General features: G+C 54.0%; 1 protein-coding gene across 4 annotated transcripts in view; it reads left to right on the top strand.

Moving 5' to 3' along the window:
- The window catches only part of SHF (Src homology 2 domain containing F), a 63,149-nt gene extending 43,244 nt beyond the window's left edge, over positions 1–19,905 (top strand). For 2 of the 4 annotated variants that reach the window (XM_044981161.1, XM_044981162.1), the window contains exons 5-7: positions 8,767–8,920; positions 9,564–9,683; positions 18,719–19,898. In XM_044981161.1, the coding sequence (XP_044837096.1) occupies positions 8,767–8,920; positions 9,564–9,683; positions 18,719–18,905 (461 nt within the window). In that variant the 3' untranslated portion in view covers positions 18,906–19,898. Of the gene's footprint in view, positions 1–8,766; positions 8,921–9,563; positions 9,684–18,718 lie in introns of all 4 variants that reach the window. The other 2 variants (XM_044981160.1, XR_006572625.1) reach the window with 2 other exon arrangements.
- The last annotated feature ends 232 nt before the right edge of the window (positions 19,906–20,137 follow it).

Here is a 20,137-nt window from a genome sequence, read left to right as displayed (position 1 = left end):
GGCTTCCGAAACCCCGCTCCGAGTGGTGGTGGAGGAGGCTGATCCTGTGAGCAGTCCCACTCGCTGTGGCTCTGCGCCACTGGTGGGGCTTCCAAGACCAGTGTGTCAGGAGAGTACAAAGGGGAATCTTGTCGTGGCTGGGCGAGCAATAGGGCACCTGTGCAACACTGATGTGCTGCTGGGTAACAATAATGAACCCTCAGGAGGAGAGGCAAGTGAGAATCATCCTGTGAGGAAATAATGTCCACCAAGAGGCCAATCTCTGGGGTGGCTGTAAGCTCATTCCTGTCTCTCACAGATGCCCAGCGGGGCTGTCAGAAATGTAGGCAAAAAGCTGGCTCTGGGCTGCATGGGGCCGTGGGTGCAGAACAGCTGCTGTTCCCCCCACAAGTGGCAGGGTGCTGGCAGGGAAAAGTTATCATTCTGATTTGTGTTGCCCTAGTGCCTGTGAGTGCCAGTCACGGGCCAAGACCCCACTGTGCTATGTGCTGTAACCCAGTCTCATGCTTCTGGGTTTCAGCCAGGGGTCAGGAAGGAATATTTTTCCCGCATGCACAATTGGTCCATGTATTCTGAATTTTATTTCACTTTCCTCTGAAGCACCAGAGATTGGCCACGGCTGGAGCTGGGGCACAGGATGGGGTGGACCAGCATTCTGAGGTGGCACAGAAAATCCTCTTTCTTAGATGCATGGGCAGCAGGTCTTGCTCACATGCTCAAGGTGATCAGATTAGGGGTCAGGAAGGAATTTTCCCCCAAGTCAGATTGGCAGAGACTTTGGAGGGGTTTTTTCCTCCTCTGCAGCATAGGGCGTAGCATCATCTGAGCATATCCCACCTAACCAATTCCCTACCATTGCAGGGGCCTCAGACACTGTTTCGCCTCAGGACTCCTGTTCTCTGCCTGTGGCTCACAACCATTTAATCTCCTGAGAACTGAAATGTTTTGATCTAACTATAGTTCTTGGGCTCAGTGCAGGGGTAACTTGCTGTGTGTTATACAGCAGGTGAGACTCGACGATCTAATGGTCCCCACTAGCCTGAGAAGCTGTGAAAATAGGAAAAAATGGTCCCTACCCCGCACAGTTACAGACTAAGACAGGAGATGACAGATTTCTGGATTCATAGCGTTTAAGGCCAGAAGGGACCATTCGATAGCTAGACTGACCTGCTATGTAACACCAGCCATTACATTTCCCCCTGTATTGAACCCCATAACTTGTGCTGGGCTAAACCATGTCCCAGAGGCCCCAGACCAGATCTGGAGACCTCAGGAGACAGATGCCAACATTCCTGTGCTAGTTTGTTCCAGTGGCTAATCACCCTCCCTGTTAGCAATCTGTGCCTGATTTCTGATTTGAATTGGTCTGGTAGCTTCCAGCCATTGGTTCTCGTTCTGCCTTTGCTAGATTCTAGAGCCCTTTAGTATCCAGTCTTTTTTCCCCAGGAAGGTACTTAGACACCGTAATCAAGTCACCTCTCAATCTTCTTTTTGATAAGAAGATTGGGATCTTTAAGTCTCTCCTTGAACAGCATTTTCTCCATCCTTCATTACTTTTGTGGTTCTTTTCTGTACTCTCTCCAGTTTTTCAAACTCCTTTTTCAAATGTGGGCACCAGAACTGTATGCTGTATTCCAGTGTCTGTCTCACTAATGCTGCGTACAGAGGTAAAAATCACAGCTCTACTCCTGCTCAGTGCTCCCCTGTTTATACATCCCAGGATCTCATTAGCCCTTTTTGCCACAGCATCACACTTGGAGCTCACGTTCTGGATCCTTTCCAGAATCACTGCTTTCTAGGATATTGTCCCCCATTCTTTGATATATAACTTTCATTTGGCAGTATTAACCATTCCGTAGAAACCTGGCTCATCCTGCTTGCCACTTTTGAATACTGGCACAACATTAGCACTCTTCTAGTTTTCTGGAATTTCCCCAGTGTTCCAAAATTTATTAAAAATGAACATCAGCTGGCCAGAGATCCCTTCAGTCAGCTCTTTTGGAACTCTGGGGTTCAAGTGATCCAGACGTGCTAATTTAATAATGTTTATCCCTAGTAGAATCGTAGAACTGGAAGGGACCTCAAGAGGTCTTCTAATCCAGTCCCCTGCACTCAAGGCAGGACTACGTAGATATTATATAGCATCCTCCTTGGTTACTAATGGACTAGAAAGTATTTGGTCATTCTGCTTCTTTCCAAATAGAGAGAGCAGCAATATTTCTTGAATGCTTCTGCCTCTTCTGTCTCATGATAAAGAATGTTCCCATGTCCAGCTAACAATGGGCCCGTACCAGTGCTAGGATTTCATTGTTGCTAGTATAGTTTAAAAACTTATTGTCCTTACCCCTGCCAGCCATGGATTTTTCCCTAATGCCCTTAGCTTCAGTTATTAATTTTCTGCTGTTGCTGAATTCTAATTGATATGGGTTTCATTTCCCCCTTTTTCCCACTTATATCTTACTTTGAATACCAACAGATCAATGAGGGAGCACAAGGAAACAGTGTATTAGTCAGCATGATGGGTATTGAGCTCGGCACACCATGGCCTGACTGTTGTCTAGTTTTTTGTAGGCATCATGACAAAGGAGAGTTTTCAGGAGGGGGTGTTTATGGGGAGCTACTCTGTGACAGCCAGACTAGTGGGAGGGTGTGTCACTCCTGCCCTGCACCCTGGGGTGCCTTGAAATGCCTTGCTGAAGTGGCTTCCACCTGGGCCACTCACAAACAGCCTTTCAGCGTGCAAGTCACGCCCTGAGTGTCTATGTGTAATTGCTGGACGATACACATATTTCAAATCTGTTTAAGGGAATAATATACCAGTTTATTATTTTAAATAGAGTTACCCAGACACTTCAGTTTAAACACACTGGATTAGATAAAACAGTAAAACAAGTTTGTTAACTACAAAGAGAGAGATTTTAAGTGAGGACAAGTCAGAAATGGTTACAAGAAAAATAAAGATAAAATGCTTCCTAGGCCCTAACTTAACAAACTATATTAAATTCAAGCAAAATCTCTCACCACATGCTTCCATCAAGGTTACTGACCAAACTCTTTAGGTCAGGAACCACCAACCTCCAAGTCCAACGGCTGTTTCCTTTTGTCTTCTCAGGTGCAGAGAATGCAATGGGCAGGGAGCAGGAGGGTCTCTTGGGGTGCTTGCCCCCATCTTTTTATAGATTCAGTCCCTCTCTTGAAAAACATTTCCAGCGGGGCACTAGGAGACAGAGTCGGTGTGGAAGGATGTTCCCTGCTGTTTCTTTTTCACCTGTTTTGAGCTTCCTTTGTTTTCCCTTCCTGCTTGGTGAGGCTGTTTAAATGCAAATTAAGGCAAACACACACTCCTTGGGCCAAGACAGGCCTGGTGCTGCGTGAGTTTTGAACATCACACATGGGAATCTTAGAACGTCACATACAATGTTGCCACACACATTTTATTGAGGTGACGCTGACCAGGAAATGCTGAGTTTTCAAATGCTACCGTGTGCAAAGATCATTATATTGGTGTGAACACATGGGTGTAATTCCATCACAAACTCCAAAGAAAAAGGGGCGCCAAGCAGCTTGTGTGAAAATGTAACAAGTGGTGCGATGGAGCCTGGCATCATCTTGCTAGAGAGTGAGAGCTACAGGTGGGTGGGTTAGGTCGTGCAGGGCGTTGAAAGTGAAGACCGGTAGCTTATTTTTCATGCAGTAGAGCCGGGGCAGCCCGTGGAGGGATGTAAAGACAGGGATGACACGGTCAAAGTGACGGGCTGGGAAATGATCTTTGGGGGGGCATTGGGAAACGCTATGGGAGGGGCAAAGTTGCATGTGGCAAGGCTAGAGGGAAAAATGATCTTGCTGGGAGCAGGTCACGGGACCTCCCTCCTCCCAAGAATATCATAACCCAAGGCCCATAAGCTACTGGGACACTCTCAGCAGCTCTGGCTGCCAGTGAGGAGCAGGCAGCAGGGGCTCCTGGAAGTGCCTGGAGCTGAGATCCTGGCTCCAGGCACCCAGCTGGCAGGTCAGGGATAACCCTAATGCACCCCTCCTACCCCCACAGCGCAGCAGCACCTCCACCCCTCACTGCCATTGCAGTGCAGAGGGGGACTCAGAGCATGTCCCACCCACTTGGACGTACCCATCCCACCGCACATGGCTCTGCCCTGCCCTCCCCTCCCTCCTACTCATCCTCTGGCTTGGAGCAATGGGCGCTCCCCAGAGTGTCGTGGGGCACAGGCTTCCAGATGGGCATAGGACACAAAGCCCATGAGTTTTGGTAGGGTCTCCTGGGGGACCTGTTGTATTGATTTAAATCAGTGGTTCTCAACCTATTTACCATTGTGGGCCACATACGCAGCTCTCTGTGTGTTAAGTGGGCCGCAGCGCCACACTATATATATATCCGCACTACCTGTATGGCCCCGAGGATGTCACATAGGCCCCAGCTGTGTGCTGATTGGGTCGCAAGCAGCCCGTGGGTTGGGAACCACTGATTTAGCTGGAATATATGAGGCAAAGGTATTAACCTAGCCACTGCCCAGCATTAAACAGCATCAAAGGAGGTTCAGGGTGTGGGGATAAAGAGACCTCAGCCTACTTCGTACCACGGCAAAAGCACCATTAAAAATCCTTTTTATCCTTTTATTAAAGAGACAAAAAAGAAGGAAAAACAGTTAAAGCTTTTGAAATGTAAAGATAATATCTTTGATTGGACCAACTTCTGAAGAAGAGCTCTGTGTACCCCGGAAGCTTGTCTCTTTCACCAACAGAAGTTGATCCAGTAAAAGGTATTACCTCCCCCGCCTTGTCTCTCTCAATATTAAATCAGGCTTTCATTTTAGCATCCCTTATTCCCTTTCACTGGAGAGAGTTTTTAGCAAGAAACCTCCGTGTCTGGCAGTCTCTTAGATGGTATCAAAGCTGGTAATAACTGTCCTTTTGGGGACGGAGAAGAAGTTAGTTGAGCTGGTCTGGAGCTGTCATTGCTGCTGTGGTTAAAGTCTGATCCTGCTTCCTAGAAGACAGAACAAGAGAAACACACACAAAGCGGGAGAGAAAAGAACAGCAAAGAGAGAAAATGCAGCTTCGGTCTGTGGTTGTGATTTTCACTTGCAGCTTCACTGCTGCAAAAACACAGGGCCCAGTGAGCGCTGCTGGAGGGGGCTGTGGGGGGCATGAGCTGTGTGGGTGGGGTGTACGTGGCTGGAGAGGGCTGTGGGGGGAGCGAGGCCAGAGGGGGAGGGGCAGGTTGAGCTGTGACGTTGAGCGTGGCTGGAGGGAGGTGTGGGGAGTGAGCGCGGCTCGAGGGGGCTGTGTGGGTTGAGTGTGGCCAGAGGGGGCTGTAGAGAGGATAAGCCATAGGCGGCGAGTGCAGCTAGAGGGGGCTGTGGAATTGAACTATGTTGGGGGAGCTGTCAAGGCTGATTCCCCACTCTGGCCCTTCGAGTGCAGAAGGTGGGGGCCTGCAAGGATTCTAAAAATTAATACTGGCCACTCCAGGCTTGTATTAAACTCCCAAGGTCACAACTTCTCTGATCTTGGATGGGTAGATGCTGCCACCACCCAAGTGCAAAACCCCTTTGAGAGCGCAGGAAGGCGCACTGGGGAATTCCTTCCTGTGGGTGCCCTGAAGAGCTGAGAAAGAAAACAAAGGAAATCAGCTGTTGCCACCAGCTAATTAAACAACATGTGCACAAACCTCTTAGGTACATTTTATTAAAAACAAAAAAGAAAGAAAATACATTTGGAATTTAGGCTTTTTGCTAGATTTAAAAAAAAACAATTACAAGGATTAAGCATCAAGATAGCTCTCTTGAGGTGCAGCTTAAAGGTTACAAACAAAACAAAAGCTCCAAGCCATAAAGAAATAAAATAGATAAACCTAATTGTGTCTTCCTAGATATTTTCTGATCTACTTACATAGCTGGGGTTTCAAATGAGTCGTTTCTAGTTATGATCTGGTGATTTTCATACCTGGCCCACATGTTTTTACAGCATAGCTCTAGCCCTGTCTCTGCTCTGTCCCTTCTCTCCGGAGAACAGTGACAGACAAAGGGAAAGTTTTTTCCCAATTTTAAAAAGTTCTTGCCTTTCCATTGGCTCTTTTGGTCAGGTGCCCACTCCCTTCCTTTTACCTATGGACTTTGTAAACCCTTTACAGGTAAAGCAAGTAGAGAACAGCTACTAACAGGGATTTTATAGCTAGCTGGCTGGCTGGGTGTCCATAAATGGAAGCTCTCCCCCACCCCCTTCATTTATCACAGGAGCTGAGGGCAATTGGAGGGAGCATGACCCGAGGAGGGTGAGCAGGGGGCTCAGTGCATCCCAGGCAGGGAGCTAGTGACCATTTCAGGCTGGCGGGGCCTGGTGGCTCTGGCAGCTGCGGATCCCTGCAGTGTTGTGCCAGTGCCACGGCCTGCTCTGTGCTGTGTGTGCTGCGCCAGCCCTGGCCACAGGTCTGTTCTGCATGCTGGCTCTGTGAGAGCCCGGCAGGGGACACTCAGGAGTGTGAGGGCGAATTAGCTTCTGGCGCAGTGGCTGCGCATTAACCCTCTGTGGATGCTGTAGCAAACTATGGCTGCCGACTGCTGACAGAAAGTGTTTCCCCCTGCCCCCCCTCCGGGGTTACTGTGACCTGACTGCACAGCACCAGGCAATGTCGCTCAACTTGCCTGAGTGTCCCATATAGACAAGCCCCATAGCTAGGGTGACCAGACGTCCCGATAAAATCGGGACTGTCCCGATATTTAGGTCTTTGGTCGGGACACAATTTGTCCCGATATTTTGTTCCACCGGCAGCACTCGCCTTTTTTATTTATTTATTTATTTATTTATTTATGCTGGTCCACTGGCAGCACTCGGCCTTTTTTTTTCCTCTTGCTGCTCCCGCAGCAGCACTCACCTTTTTTTTTTCCCCCCTCCGCCGGCGGACCCCCATGTGTCCCAATATTTTCTCCCTCTCATCTGGTCACCCTACCCATAGCTGGCCTCCCTGTAGGGCGATGTGTGGATCAGACGGCTGTGGGGCTGGGCAGGTGTCACCGGGGGGCTGTGTGGAGCTCAGCTGGGCAGGTGTCACCGGGGGGGGAGGGGGCTGTGTGGAGCTCAGCTGGGCAGGTGTCACCGGGGGGGGGCTGTGTGGAGCTCAGCTGGGCAGGTGTCACCGGGGGGGGGGGGGCTGTGTGGTGTTCAGCTGGGCAGGGGTCACCGGGGGGGGGGGGGGCTGTGTGGAGCTCAGCTGGGCAGGTGTCACCGTGGGGGGGCTGTGTGGAGCTCAGCTGGGCAGGTGTCACCGGGGGGGGGGGGGCTGTGTGGAGCTCAGCTGGGCAGGTGTCACCGGAGCTGTGTGGAGCTCAGCTGGGCAGGTGTCACCGGGGGGGGGGCTGTGTGGAGCTCAGCTGGGCAGGTGTCACCGGAGCTGTGTGGAGCTCAGCTGGGCAGGTGTCACCGGGGAGGGGGGGGCTGTGTGGAGCTCAGCTGGCTGTGGGGTAGGGTGACCAGATGTCCCATTTTTAAAGGGACAGTCCCGTTTTTTGGGACTTTTTCTTATATAGGTGCCAATTACCCCCCACTCCTTGTCCAGTTTTATCACAGTCGCTATCTGGTAACCCTACTGTGGGGCTGTGTGAAGATCAGCCAGGATGCGCTGTTCTGGGTGTGGCTGTGTTGAGGGGCCGGGAGGGCAGGGCGCTGCTTGTGCGTAGCACCTGGGGCTGTGGGCAGCACTGGGTAGGGAGATTCCCGTGCTGGGACTCTGGCCCAGATCCTGGTTCCTGCTGTCCGTGCCCAGGGCCATGGAGCCTGCGCTCTGAGGGGAACTGAGCGGGGTGAGTTGCACATTGCCCGGGTTTCCCTGTTGCCACTTGGGTGGGCCTTGCAGTGGGTAGGAAACGTCCCTGAAGAGAGCACTGGAGAGTTTTAATGATTGTATTGGGACTATTTCCTGTGTCCTTCCACCAGTCACCTCAGTGAGGCCTTGTGGGACCTTGGGAAATATGGCCTCTGTACCTCAGTCCACCTGTCACACTCCCTCCCATGCTCCCTCTCCTCAGCCAGCCACACTCTTTCCTGCTTCGGAGCCCTGGTCTGAGCTCACCACCCAGCCCAGACAGTGCCAGCACTAATCTCCCTGCCCAATAGCCTGCGTTCCCCTGCATCCCAAGCCGCACCAGCCCTCTCCTTGCTGGAGCCAGACTGCGTGGAGTCAATGCCCCTCAGACAGGAGCCTCTCAGCAGCGATATTCCTTGGCGCACCGCACTGTGCCATGCTGACCACATGCTGACACGGTGCTACTCAGGCTGCAGACGTTCACTCCCTCGCTCCAGTGCAAACTGCAATGTGGGTGCAGGCGCTGCTGCAGACAGCAGTGTGAAACTAGAGCAAGGGCACGCCTGGCACGGGGGACAGCTGCACTGCACCCTCTCGGTGGTGCATTGTGCAGGGCCTGCGTCTCCCCTGTGCCTGCAGGGAGGCTGATAATGGCAGCATGTGCCTCCTCCCCAGCCAGAACCCTCTGCAGCACATCTCCATGGGGACTGGCATACATGCGCCCCAGGGCCTGTATGGGGGTTCGTGCCCCCAGGCTCGGTGCAGCACTTGGTGTGCAGGGGATGCCCAGCAATGCTGTCCCCACTGGGGCCTGTGAGCCAGGACTGGCAGGCTGGCTCAGTGCCCCAGAACGGCCCTGTGGGGAAGCTGGGCGGGGCAGCAGGACACGGGAGGAGAGCAGCACCCAGGGCGTGCCAGCTGCCCCTTAACACTACGTCTGTCTCTCCCAGGCCATTGTGAGGGGCCAGGGCACGGCCACTCGTCGCCCAGCAGGGAGGAGAAGGCCCGAACTGCGAACAGACACGTGAGTGGGAACCCCAAGACAGAGCCCAGCCCGGCCCTCGGGGAGAGGATCAACCCCACCCTGCCTCTGGAGAGCCAGTGGTGAGTCCTGTACCGGGCAGGGATGCCACCAGCACCCCAACCGGCCTGCTGCTCCTGAGGGCCTGGCCTCTGGGCATTGGCCTGGCTGTGAATCTGTCATGCTGGCCCCTAACTCCCCAGGCCAAGGGACCATGACTGAGCACTAGGGAACCCTAACAGTGGCCTTTCTGCCATGCTCCCTAATCTTCCCTGCCCCCCATGTCCCGCCACCCTGCCCTATTTCTACCTGACTCCCTGCCATGCTTCCTCCCTGCCTCCCACCACCCTGCCCTCCTTCCTTCCTGCTCCGTGTCCCCCTGCCCTGCCCTGCCCTGCTCCCCCTGCCTCCCTAGAGAGTCGCGCTGCCAGCCACCCATCCATCCTTCCTGGAGCTTGGTGGCACTCTCCCCCAGCCTTTCCCAGTCTGCTGCCCCCGAGCTCTCCTCCCCCTTGTGCAGCTCACTACATAGGGCCTGGGCATCAGCATGCTTAAGAACCCACCGGGGCACTCACTGATCTTGCTGCTGCAAGATCCATGCAGAGAATCCCAGTGTTCTGCAGCAAATTGCTCCTGCTGCTTGCTGTGGCTTTGGCTTGCCTGTCATCAGCGCATCACTCCGTGCCTGGGCAGTGCCCCTGAGCCAGCCTCTCTCCCCCCTGACAGCTGGTACCATGGGGCGATCAGCCGGACGGATGCTGAGACCCTGCTGAGGCTGTGCAAGGAGGCCAGTTATCTGGTGCGCAACAGCGAGACCAGCAAGAACGACTTCTCTCTCTCCCTCAAGTGAGTGTGCTTGGCCAGGCCATCGGGCAGGGCCTTCCCCCACTGGAAGTGCTGGGGCAGGGCACGGGGCGGGAGAGGGGGCTGCAGGATCAGTGGCAGGCCAGGCTGCTGCTGTGTGTACCAGGCTGCATCCGTCCCCTGTGTGGGGAGGCAGCAGGCACAGGGCTGCGGGAGGGGAGAGGAAGCCAGGCTGTTGTTTCCCTTTCCTGTGATGTTGTCCTTGCCCTTTGCTGGCAGCTGTCCCCAGGGCGGCGCTGTCTCAGAGTGGCTGGGTGTGTGGAGGCACATGAGAGCAGTGCTATCTGCACATGGCTCAGTGAGCTCCCGGGAGAGTTGCTGCTTCATGCCTGCAGGATGGGCCTTTCTGCACGGATACCACCAGCGGCACCTAGTGTTTCAGGCAAGCCAGCAGTAAACCTGCCCTCTAGGGGTCACTGCAATGATCACACACTCATCTCACCACCTAAACACCTGAGTAACACATAGGGGAAACTGAGGCACACACACAGTATTCAGAGAAGACATTAAGAACATTCCTACTTTGTTACACACATGCACACACCCCAGGACACTGCATCCTAGGTTGGGAGCGCTGCTGTTCTGGGGAGTGAAGGAAGCCCCAGAACAGATGGCAGTATGGGTGTAAAGAGTAGGGAGGGAGCAGAGAACAACACGCTCAGTAAAGCAGGAGGTCCGAATGAATGAGCATGTATTGTTGTTATTGACATGTACTTCCACATGGAGACACACATGCGCACACACGCATAGACGCATGGATGTGCACACACAGACAGCTTTTTTAATCATCCCTGGCATCCCTCCCCCCCTTCCTCAGGCCTTTCCGTTATAACACCCACCCCTTTAGCCGTCCTCTGGGGCAGTGAGCTCAACCCTGTGCTGGGTGGAGAGGGAGCCATGCCAGGTGGCTTTTAGAAAAACATCCAGACTTGACTGAAAAGTTGTCAGTGATGGAGAATCCACCACACCCCTTGGTAAGTTGTTCCGATGGTTAATTATTCTCTCTGTTAAAAATTTACCCCTTATTTCCACTCTAACAGGGGTCTGGGCAGCGCCTCCTACAAGATAGCCCAGGGCCAAAACAGCTCCCTGGATCTGCCCGCACAGCCACTGTCTTAGGGGGCTGAGTTCCCTTGTGACTGGGCCTGTCACTTGCAGCACGCACGCCGTGAATGGGGTGGAAAAAGTGCATGAGGAAGTGTTATTTACCCCTTCACATAACACACAAACCAGGGGTCACCCAATGAAATTAATAGGTGGCAGGGTTAAAACAAAAAAAGGAAATACTTCTTCACACAATGCACAGTCACCCTGTGGACCTCATTACTAGGGGATGTTGTGAAAGCCAAAACTATTACTGGGTTCAAAAAAGAACTCAGTAAGTTCATAGAGGCTAGGTCCATCAATGGCTATTAGCCTAGATGATCAGGGATACAAAACCATGCGCTGGGTGACTGCCGGATGCTGGGAATGGGCGACAGGGGATGGGTCACTTGATGGTTACCTGTTCTGTTCATTCCCTCTGGGGCACCTGGCATTGGCCACTGTCAGAAGACAGGGCACTGAGCTGGATGGACCATTGGTCTGACCCAGTATGGCCGTTCTTATGACAGGTGGCTGTGGTATTTTAACAGCACATCTTGAAAGTGCTCAGTTCCCTCCCTGGCATGCAGCCCAGGGCAGAGTGGCCAGCACATGGTCAGTTGCACTCCTTGGCCTCACAGGAGACTGCGGGGGGTGGTTCCAGAAGTGACTCACTGCCGTCAGTGTTTGGGCTCACTATTTCCACCCCAGCATCCCTGCCTGTGGGCTGGCTTTGCTGCTTGGATCGGGGTCTCTGGTGCCACCAGCCATGATGGTGTCAGGGCAGAGTGATCTGAAGCACACAGTGCTGGCTCCGTGGGGGAGGGCTCCCTGCCCAGCCTCGCTCCCCATCTCTACAGCAGGTGCTTTCACAACCCCATGGCACCATGCAAAGTAACTCTGGCTCCACAACCTGCCTCCCCTGACCCCTTGGCTGCTGTGCCTCATGGCAGGAAAAGCAGCGGGACTGAGAGTTCTGCCGGGTGGATGGCAGAGAGAGCAGAGCGGCGCTGGAACGCTCTACCAAAGAGCAAACAAACAAGAGACATTGGAATTGCTCATTTATGAGCATAACTTTGATTTTAGTTGGTATTACTAAGACCTGGGGGGATGAGTCACACAACTGGAATGTTAAAAATCAACAGTTATAACCTATACAAGATGGCTCAAGTGGGCAAAAGGGGAGGGGGGGAGCACTCTGTCAAAAATGGTATTATCTGTTTCCGAGTCAGTGAAAGCAGCTGTAAAAAATAAAAATATTTTCACAGCTGCTTATATAAAAAAAACGGAAGAAAGATAGTAATGAATATAAATCAGAAGTTAGGAATTATAGAAAATTGATAAGGGAAGCCAAGAGACACAAGGCAAAATCTATTGCCAGAAGAGTTAAGGACAATAAGAAAGAGGTTGTTTTAAAACAGTATTCGGAACAAAAAGAATCCTGACAATGGTCCATTACTAAATGGAAATGGTAGAATTATCAATAATAATGCAGGAAAGGCTGAGGTATTCAATAAATATTTCTGTTCTATATCTGGGGAAAAAACATGATATAGTCTCATCATGTAGTGATGAGAACACTCTTTCCATTCCACTAGTATCTCTGGAGGATGTTAAACAGCAGCTACTAAAGTAAGACATTTTTAAATCAGCAGGTCCAGATACCTTGTATCCAAGAGTTTGAAAAGAGCTGATTTGGGAGGTTGCTGGACCTTTAATGTTGATTTGCAATAAGTCTTGGAGCATAGGGCAGTAAGCTCATGTTGTGTCAGTTACTAAAAAGGGTAAACAGGATGACCCAGGTAATTACAGGTCTGTGAGTCTGAATTGATCCTGGACAAGATAATGATGCAACTGATACGAGACTCGATTAATAGTGAACTAAAGAAGGGTAATGTAATTAATGCAAATCATTATGGGTTTATGGGAAATAGATCCTGTCAAATTAATGATGGCTTTTTTTGATGAGATTACAGGTTTGGTTGATAAAGATATTAATGTTGACATAATATATTTAGACTTCTGTGTGACATATGACTTGTTGCCACATAACATTTTGATTTAAAAACTAGAACGATATAAAATTAACATGGCATACATTCAATGGATTAAAAACTGGCTAACTGATAGGTCTCAAAATGTAACTCTAAATGGGGAATTATCGAGCAGATGTGTTTCCAGTGGGGTCCCACAGGGATCTGTTCTTGACCCTATGCTGTTCAACATCGTTACCAATGACCTGGAAGAGCACACTGATAAAGTTTGCAGATGGGACAAAAATTGGGGAGTGGTAAATAATGAAGAGGACAGATCACTGATACAGACTGATCTACATTGCTTGTTAAACTGGGCACCAGCAAATGATGTGTTTTAATACAGCTAAATGTAAATGGATACATCTAGGAACAAAGAATGCAGGCCATACTTACTGGGTGGAGGAATCTATTCTCAGAAGCAGTGACTCTGAAAAAGATCTGGAGCGTGTGGTGGATAATCAGCAGGACATGAGTTCCCGGTACAATGTTGTGGCCAAAAGATCTGATGCGATCCTGGGATGTGCAAACCTAGGAATCTTGAGTAAGAGTTGAGAAGCTATTTTACCTGTGTATTTGGCACTGGTGTGACCACTGCTGGCATCCTGCGTGCATTCTGAGGCCCACAATTCAAGAAGGATGTTGATAAATTGGAGAGGGGTTCAGAGAAGAAACATGAGAATAATTAAAGGATTAGAAAACCTGCCTTCTAGTGATAGATGCAAGGATCTCAATCTGTTTAGTTGAACAAAGAGAAGGTTAAGGGGTGACTTGATTACAGTTTATAAGTACCTACGTGGGCAACAAATATTTAATAATGGGTAGTTGGATCTAGCAGAGAGAGAAAAGTCTAACACCATCCAATGGCTGGAAGTTGGTTAGACAAATTCAGACTGGAAATAAGGTGTAAACTTTTAACAGCGAGAGTCATTAACCACTGGAACAACTTACTGAGGGTTGTGGTGGATTCTCCATCACTGGCAATTTTTCAATCAAGACTGGCTGTTCTCAAAGCTCTGCTCTAGGAAATATTTTGGGGCTGGTCTCTGGCCTGTGTTGTACAGGAGGTCAGACTAGATGATCACTATGGTTCCTTTTGGCCTCATAATCTATGACTGCATGAGCCCTGCAGGGTAGGTGGGGCCGGTGTGGTGATTGGAGCGTGACAGAGCTAGGGGGCGTCGTGTGTGAGGCGAGGGGCTTGACATGCAATGTCCATCTCCCTGCATTGGGCCCCATGCATTGCGCCATTGCAGTACGCTGCAGGGCTAGTGATGCCAGCTCCTGCGAGATTGCCTGCTTCTGATACAGCCTCAGTGCCCCAAGTCAGGGGAATCTCCCAGCCTGCTGAATGGAGGGACACGGGGCCTGAGTGTGAGCAAATGGCACTGAGCACAGGCAGCCACGAAAGACCTGCCAGTGGTGGCCTCCTGAGCCTGAAGCCAATCAAATGGTGCAGGGGGCTACCTCTGGTCTTTGCATGGGGCAGCGCATCTCCCCAGGTCCTGCGAGGGGGGAGTGAAGCTAGTTAGCGTGAGGAAGGCTGCAGCCCTGCCCAGCCCCATCCAATGCTGTGGGATGGTGCCATCATGCAGGCCGGGGTGCAGAATAAAGCCACTCTGCCAAGCTGCGTTCTGTTCTGGCTGTTGCGGGGCCAGGCAGGGGAAGGAGCCCCCCAGGGGAGTTGAACTCCAGGTCACTTCCTCCCTGCTCAGCTGCTTGGAGTATCAGAGCTGGCCACAGTGTGCCCACGTGCCAGGAGGACTCTGGTGTCTTTCTGATCTGCTTGCATTAGTGAGTCAGTGTGACTGGCAGCAGCAGGGCCGTGGCATGCCAGGTGGCAGTGAGCAGCTCTGTGTTGCTAACACTTGTCCCAGAGCTGTTCTTTGGAGGGGGAGCAGGGCTCCAGCCATCTCACTGCCCTGTGCGTGCTGCCAGCGGCTCCTGTTGTGAACCCAGCAGGGCTGAGCCCAGGGCTTTTATCATAGAATATCAGGGTTGGAAGGGACCTCAGGAGATCATCTAGTCCAACCCCCTGCTCAAAGCAGGACAAATCCCTAGACAGTTTTGGGGTTTTTTTTACCCCAGTTCCCCAAACGACCCCCTCAAGGGCTGAACTCACAACTCTGGATTTAGCAGGCCAATGCTCAAACCACTGAGCTATCCCTCCCCCATCACTGGTGGGGTGGGAAGGGAAAACGGCCTGGTAATGTGCCACCGATCCCTTGGGCTTCCCTGGAGCATTGCTGCTACTTCAGCTTCTCCTCGCACTAGGCCTGTCTGGACAGCTTGGGGCTGGGTGCTGTGGGGTCTGGACGGTGACCAAGCGTGGGACATTACCCTAGAGAGGGGCCCAGATCTGCTCCAAGAATGGATTCGGGGCAGGCCCTGTGGCCTGTACTGGGCAGGGTTCAGATAAGATGGTCACAGTGGAGCTTGCTGGCCTTGGAATTGCTGAATCTATCGCTAGGCAGGCCCCATCTAGCTCCTCCCAGCAGGCCTCCTTTGGGATCTCTGCAGCGGGATCTCTGCCTGAACGCCCATGTGGTCTGGTCAACACAGGCACATCACTGCGGGGCTGGGTGCCTCTTCCTGTACCTCAGTGCCCTGAGCATCAGAAGCGGTCCCCAGCATGTGCCCTGGATGTGTTACCCTTCAACGTCTGGCTGTGGCTCCCTACCTGGCCAGTGAAATCCCATTCCTCCTGCCTGGAGTGTCTACGGCTGGATAGAGACCCCAGTGCTCAGCCCTGGGCAGGATCGAGGTCATGGACTCTGGCCGCCTGCTTTCCAGGCTGCACCACTCCTCTCCTCTGGCCTGACTCTTGCCTGGAGCCCTGGGGCATTCAGTGCTTAGATTTCCTTCTCCCCTCTGGCTCTGGGGTCAGTGGCAGGTGGGCTGAGCGGGCCCCTACCTGAGCAGTGAGTCTCTGCAGAGCCTGGTGAGAGGCAGTGGGAGAGACGGGAAGTTGCTCTTATGACTAATTGAATGCCATGGACTCTAGCCCTGACCCCTGAGGTGTTCCTCCATGTGCCCCCACGCAGGGGCTCACCAGGAGTGCTCCCCCTGCTCAGCAGCTAGGGCCGTAGCCCTGGTCTTTGCTCCCTTTGTCAGTTCCCATGGAGGTATCCGGCAGTCATTGTGTGGGATGGCTGCCTGCAGGGCTAATCCATTGCCTTCCGTTCCCCAATCTCCTCCATCAGGAATTAAGCAGGCAGTTTGTATGAGCCATTTGGAATAACCCGTGTGGTTAGCAGGAGCCCATGTTCACACACACACACACACAGGTACCCCGTGCCAGAGTTAGGCATTGGTGTCGCTGCCTGCCCATGTCCTGGGGACCCTCTGCTCCACATCTGCCAGCAGGGATCCAGGCGTGGGCAGAGGGTGGTTGGAGTTATGTCTTTGCTGAGCCAGGCATTCTGGGCTGGATGCAGGGCTCGCTGGGGACAGTCTCTGGTTGGTCACAATGGTCACTTCTGGCCTTAACATCTAGGAATTGGCGAATCGGCTCCAGCTGTCGTAGGTGTTAGTAGGAGCGTCTCCCATACACCCAGGCTGGAGCTGGGCTCCTTAGATGGGAGTCGTTTCACCCCTACAAGTGGGTTTTGTTGTCTGCCTCTGAGAGCCTCCGAGGGAAGAGGAAGGTCAGCTCTGGAGGGAGGGTGGGTGGCTGAGAACCTGCCCTTTGGCACCATGTGACCTGGCACAAGTCACTCTGCTGCTCCGGGGTCAGTTTCCCGGGCGGGGGCGGGGGGCGGGGGATCCTGGCTGTGAGGAGGTGTTAGGGCAGGGATTGCTGCTGCCGGCTCCTACAGGGAGCACCAGCGATTCTGCAGTTACGGCTGTGCTTTGGGCTCCGTCACGGGTAAAGTTCACATACTCGCCTTTCAGGCTGACATTGTCCAGGCTTGGCTCCAAGCAGCATTGGTTGGAAGCTGCAGCTCTTCTGAGTTGCAGGAGAGGGGCAAAATACCCCTTTGCAAACGGAGCATCCCCTGCACAGTCCCTGAGAGGAGCTGACGGGTGGGGGCTGGGACTTAGCACCTTCCACCACACTGCTGGGCTGCTGCTGGGTATGCTTGGTGTCTTCACATGGGGCTCCTGCTGCACTCCCGCTGCCCCGCTGCAGCACCAACGGTTGGAGGAGGCTCTGCTCTGCCCCGCAGTGTGGGTGAGTCCCCAGCTGGCAGGCTCTGCTTCCCCACCTCCCTTCTCACAACACCTGCCCACAAAGGACTGCGGCAGTCCCCAGCTGGCACACAGTCCCGAGGGGCCATGCCTAGCTGGCACAGCTCAGAGCAGCCCCCAGGCTGACTGGAGCTGGGCAGAGAGCAGCCAGCATCAGCTGGAGGCACAGCGGTTGTGGACAGGCAATCAGTGCCTGGAGTGCTGTAATGATCCACAAGTGGGCAGAGGAGGGGCTGGGCATTACTGCTTCCTGCAGGACTGGTGTACCCCAGCTGGTGCAGTGCATGGAACGGATCTGGGTTTCACCTCAGGCCTCTCCTGCCTCCCCTCCCTGGGAGCCGCCCGCCTCAGCTCAGTCACTGCAGCAGCACAGCCCCCACCCCGGAATGGCTCAGCTCCTGAGCTCGCAAATGGATTTGAAACCCATTCCACTAATGCAGCCATCAATCCATCGCAGGCACGGCCTCCGGTTGAGTCGCAGCTGCTGCGTGCCGGCGGCATGGGGGAGGGGACTGGCTGCAGCGCAGAGCTGGAGATGGCTCAGCCTAGCTGCTGAGGCTGCTCGTAAGCTATCAATATTTTGCGGTAATGTGCATTCCAGACGCTGCAGACAGGCTGTGGTGCTCCTCGGAGACACAAATTAATAGCAACAGGGCCATTAGCCCGTCACTTGGAATCAGCGGCTGTGGCATTATCTTCCCACGCGGCTCAGCCAGCGCTGGGCCCTCGCTGCTCCTGAGGGAGGCTAATGGGATTTTGCACAGGCCTAGGCAAGAAGTGGAGACGTGATGGGACCTGCTTTCTGGGTCAGGCTGAGACCCAAAGAGAAGAAGCCCCTGCCCAGGAATGGGCAGGGTGGTCCTGGCATGCGGGTCTCAGGCTGGCAGTGACAGACTGCGCACTCCCCACTTCTACCGGAGGGGTCGTGGGCAGCAGGTGATGGAGCTCCCTGAATGCTAAGAGAGCGTGTGCCCGTCAGCGTGCTGTCCTGCAGCAAGTCCCCGCTGGGCCACACCACTGCCCGTGGGCCTGCAGAGCCCTTCTCACAGCAGGGAGTGGTGCCTGGCCAGTGCCCAGGGCCTGGCCTCAGTGGGGCCTCTGGGAGCTACTGTAATCCAATCACCGACAGGGGGAGGGAGCAGAGGGTTGTGGGAAGGTGCCAGGAAGGCTTAGATCCCCCCCCCCCACCCAGAATCCAGACAAGGGAATTGGCTGCTTTCCAAAGTGCTGCTAGCCTTGTGTTCCTGGCGAAGCCCTGCTCCCCAGCACGTGCTGAGGCTGCCTGAACCCAAAAGTCCTGTTTGGTGTCACTGGCATACTAAGGCACCCTCTGCTCGGACGGCTGCTCGGCAGGCCTGGCACGAATGAGGAGTGACCCTTACTTGGACCCAGGACCCTGCTGCAGGGGGCCAGCAGGCAGGAGCTCCCGCTAACTGGGATGTTTGTTTTCTGCGTTAATTTAGTGCTGCATGGGGGCTGCAGGTGTAGCAGCCAGCCAGGGCTGATGCAGCCTGGTGGGTGGAGCTCGGCAGCCCCCTGATGCTGAGTGCCTCGGCACCCCCTTGCACTACGGTCCCATGCTGGAGGGCGGGGCCAGCTGGCAGGTGGCACTAGTGAGCTGTGCGGTGGGCATGCTGTGCTGGTGCTGGGCAGAGCAGGGGGGTGGCACTTCACCGCTCTAATCCTGGCTTTGTCTCTTTCTCCCCACAGGAGCAGCCAGGGTTTCATGCACATGAAACTCTCCCGCACCCAGGAGAACAAATACGTGCTGGGCCAGAACAGCCCCCTGTTTGACAGTGTGCCCAAGATCATCCACCACTACACCAGCCACAAGCTGCCCATCAAGGGGGCTGAGCACATGTCCCTGCTCTACCCAGTGGCTATCCGAACCCTATAGCCTGCTGTGCAGCAGGGAGGTGCCCAGGGAGCACCCAGCTTGGGCCTGGCATGCGCGCAGCTCCCCCAGGCAGAGCCAAGGAAGGGCTCCGGACAGCTGGCCAAAGTACAGACTCACTGGTACAGCTGGCTCTGGGCCCGGCGCTGGGAGTGGCCGGACCACAAGCTGCACTCTGGCTTCTTGCCAACACAGTAGGGCGCTTCCCAAACCCTAGGGGATGCACCCCTTCTCTGGGACCAGCTTGTGTACATACCCCGTGGAAAGGGCCAGGTCCGACTACAACTGTGTCCACCGCCCCCTCGCCGGTCTCCTGCCTGCAGGCCTGGCCCAGGTGGCTCCCACGGTTCCCGTTGCCAAGGCTGGGAAAAGAACGGGGGCCTGGGCTTTGGTGGAGTCCCAGGGATCAAGGGGGGAATTGGGAGATAATTTATTGCTAAGGCAGGTAAGTGGCCCCTTTCCGGAGGTGCTGAGGCCCCTGGCAGCGCTGGCCTGCCTACGGGGAGTGTGAAGGAGCTGAGGGGATGCGCCCGTGGTGTATGCATTGACCTCCCTCAGATATCACAGAGAATTCCTAACGCTTTTTTCCACAGCAGGAATAAGAGCAGGAGTGGGGGGTGTTGGTCCTGCTCCTGACCCGTCCCCACCCCATTGCATTAGAGGGGGCAGTGAGAGCTGGATCGAGCCCACTGGGCTGCCCCGGTGAGACTGTTTCACCATGGAAGAGGTTGTTGGAGGAGGACCGCTCCGTGGGACAGGACAGGCGGCCAACTGGCGCAGCTCACTGCAGAGCTGGGTCCATGGGCCCGGGACAATCCGCCACCCTCCTTGGCTAAATGTACACACTGAGTGTGCTGTACCAGCACCCAATAAAGTCATGCAAAGCTGCCAGCCACCCTCCCTGTGAGACGCAGCGCTCGCGTCCACCTGTGCAGCTACAGCACATGGGGTCTCCAATGATGGGGCTTCCTGGGGAGCTGGGCTGGGAGGGGACACCTGTGAGAAGGTTACTGCCCCACCCTTGAGGGACACATCCCGCCCCTCCCCCCTGACATTGCGTGGCAGTCTGTTCCCCCAGTTCGGGGCTGGGGGGGGGGGTTGGGTAGCGTCACCTGCCCAAGTGGGAGGCTCCCGGCCCTTCCCTTTTGAGGGTGGCAAGGCCTGGGTCACAAGGCCAGTGCTCAGGCCTGTCTCACCATCAGTGCACACTTGGCCCTGTAGCGTCGAGGGTCCTT

The sequence above is a fragment of the Mauremys mutica genome, chromosome 11, assembly GCF_020497125.1.
Source record: "Mauremys mutica isolate MM-2020 ecotype Southern chromosome 11, ASM2049712v1, whole genome shotgun sequence".
Classification (NCBI taxonomy): Eukaryota; Metazoa; Chordata; order Testudines; family Geoemydidae; genus Mauremys; species Mauremys mutica.
Note: the sequence above shows the minus strand (reverse complement) of the source record. Positions and strands in the feature narration are given on the sequence as shown.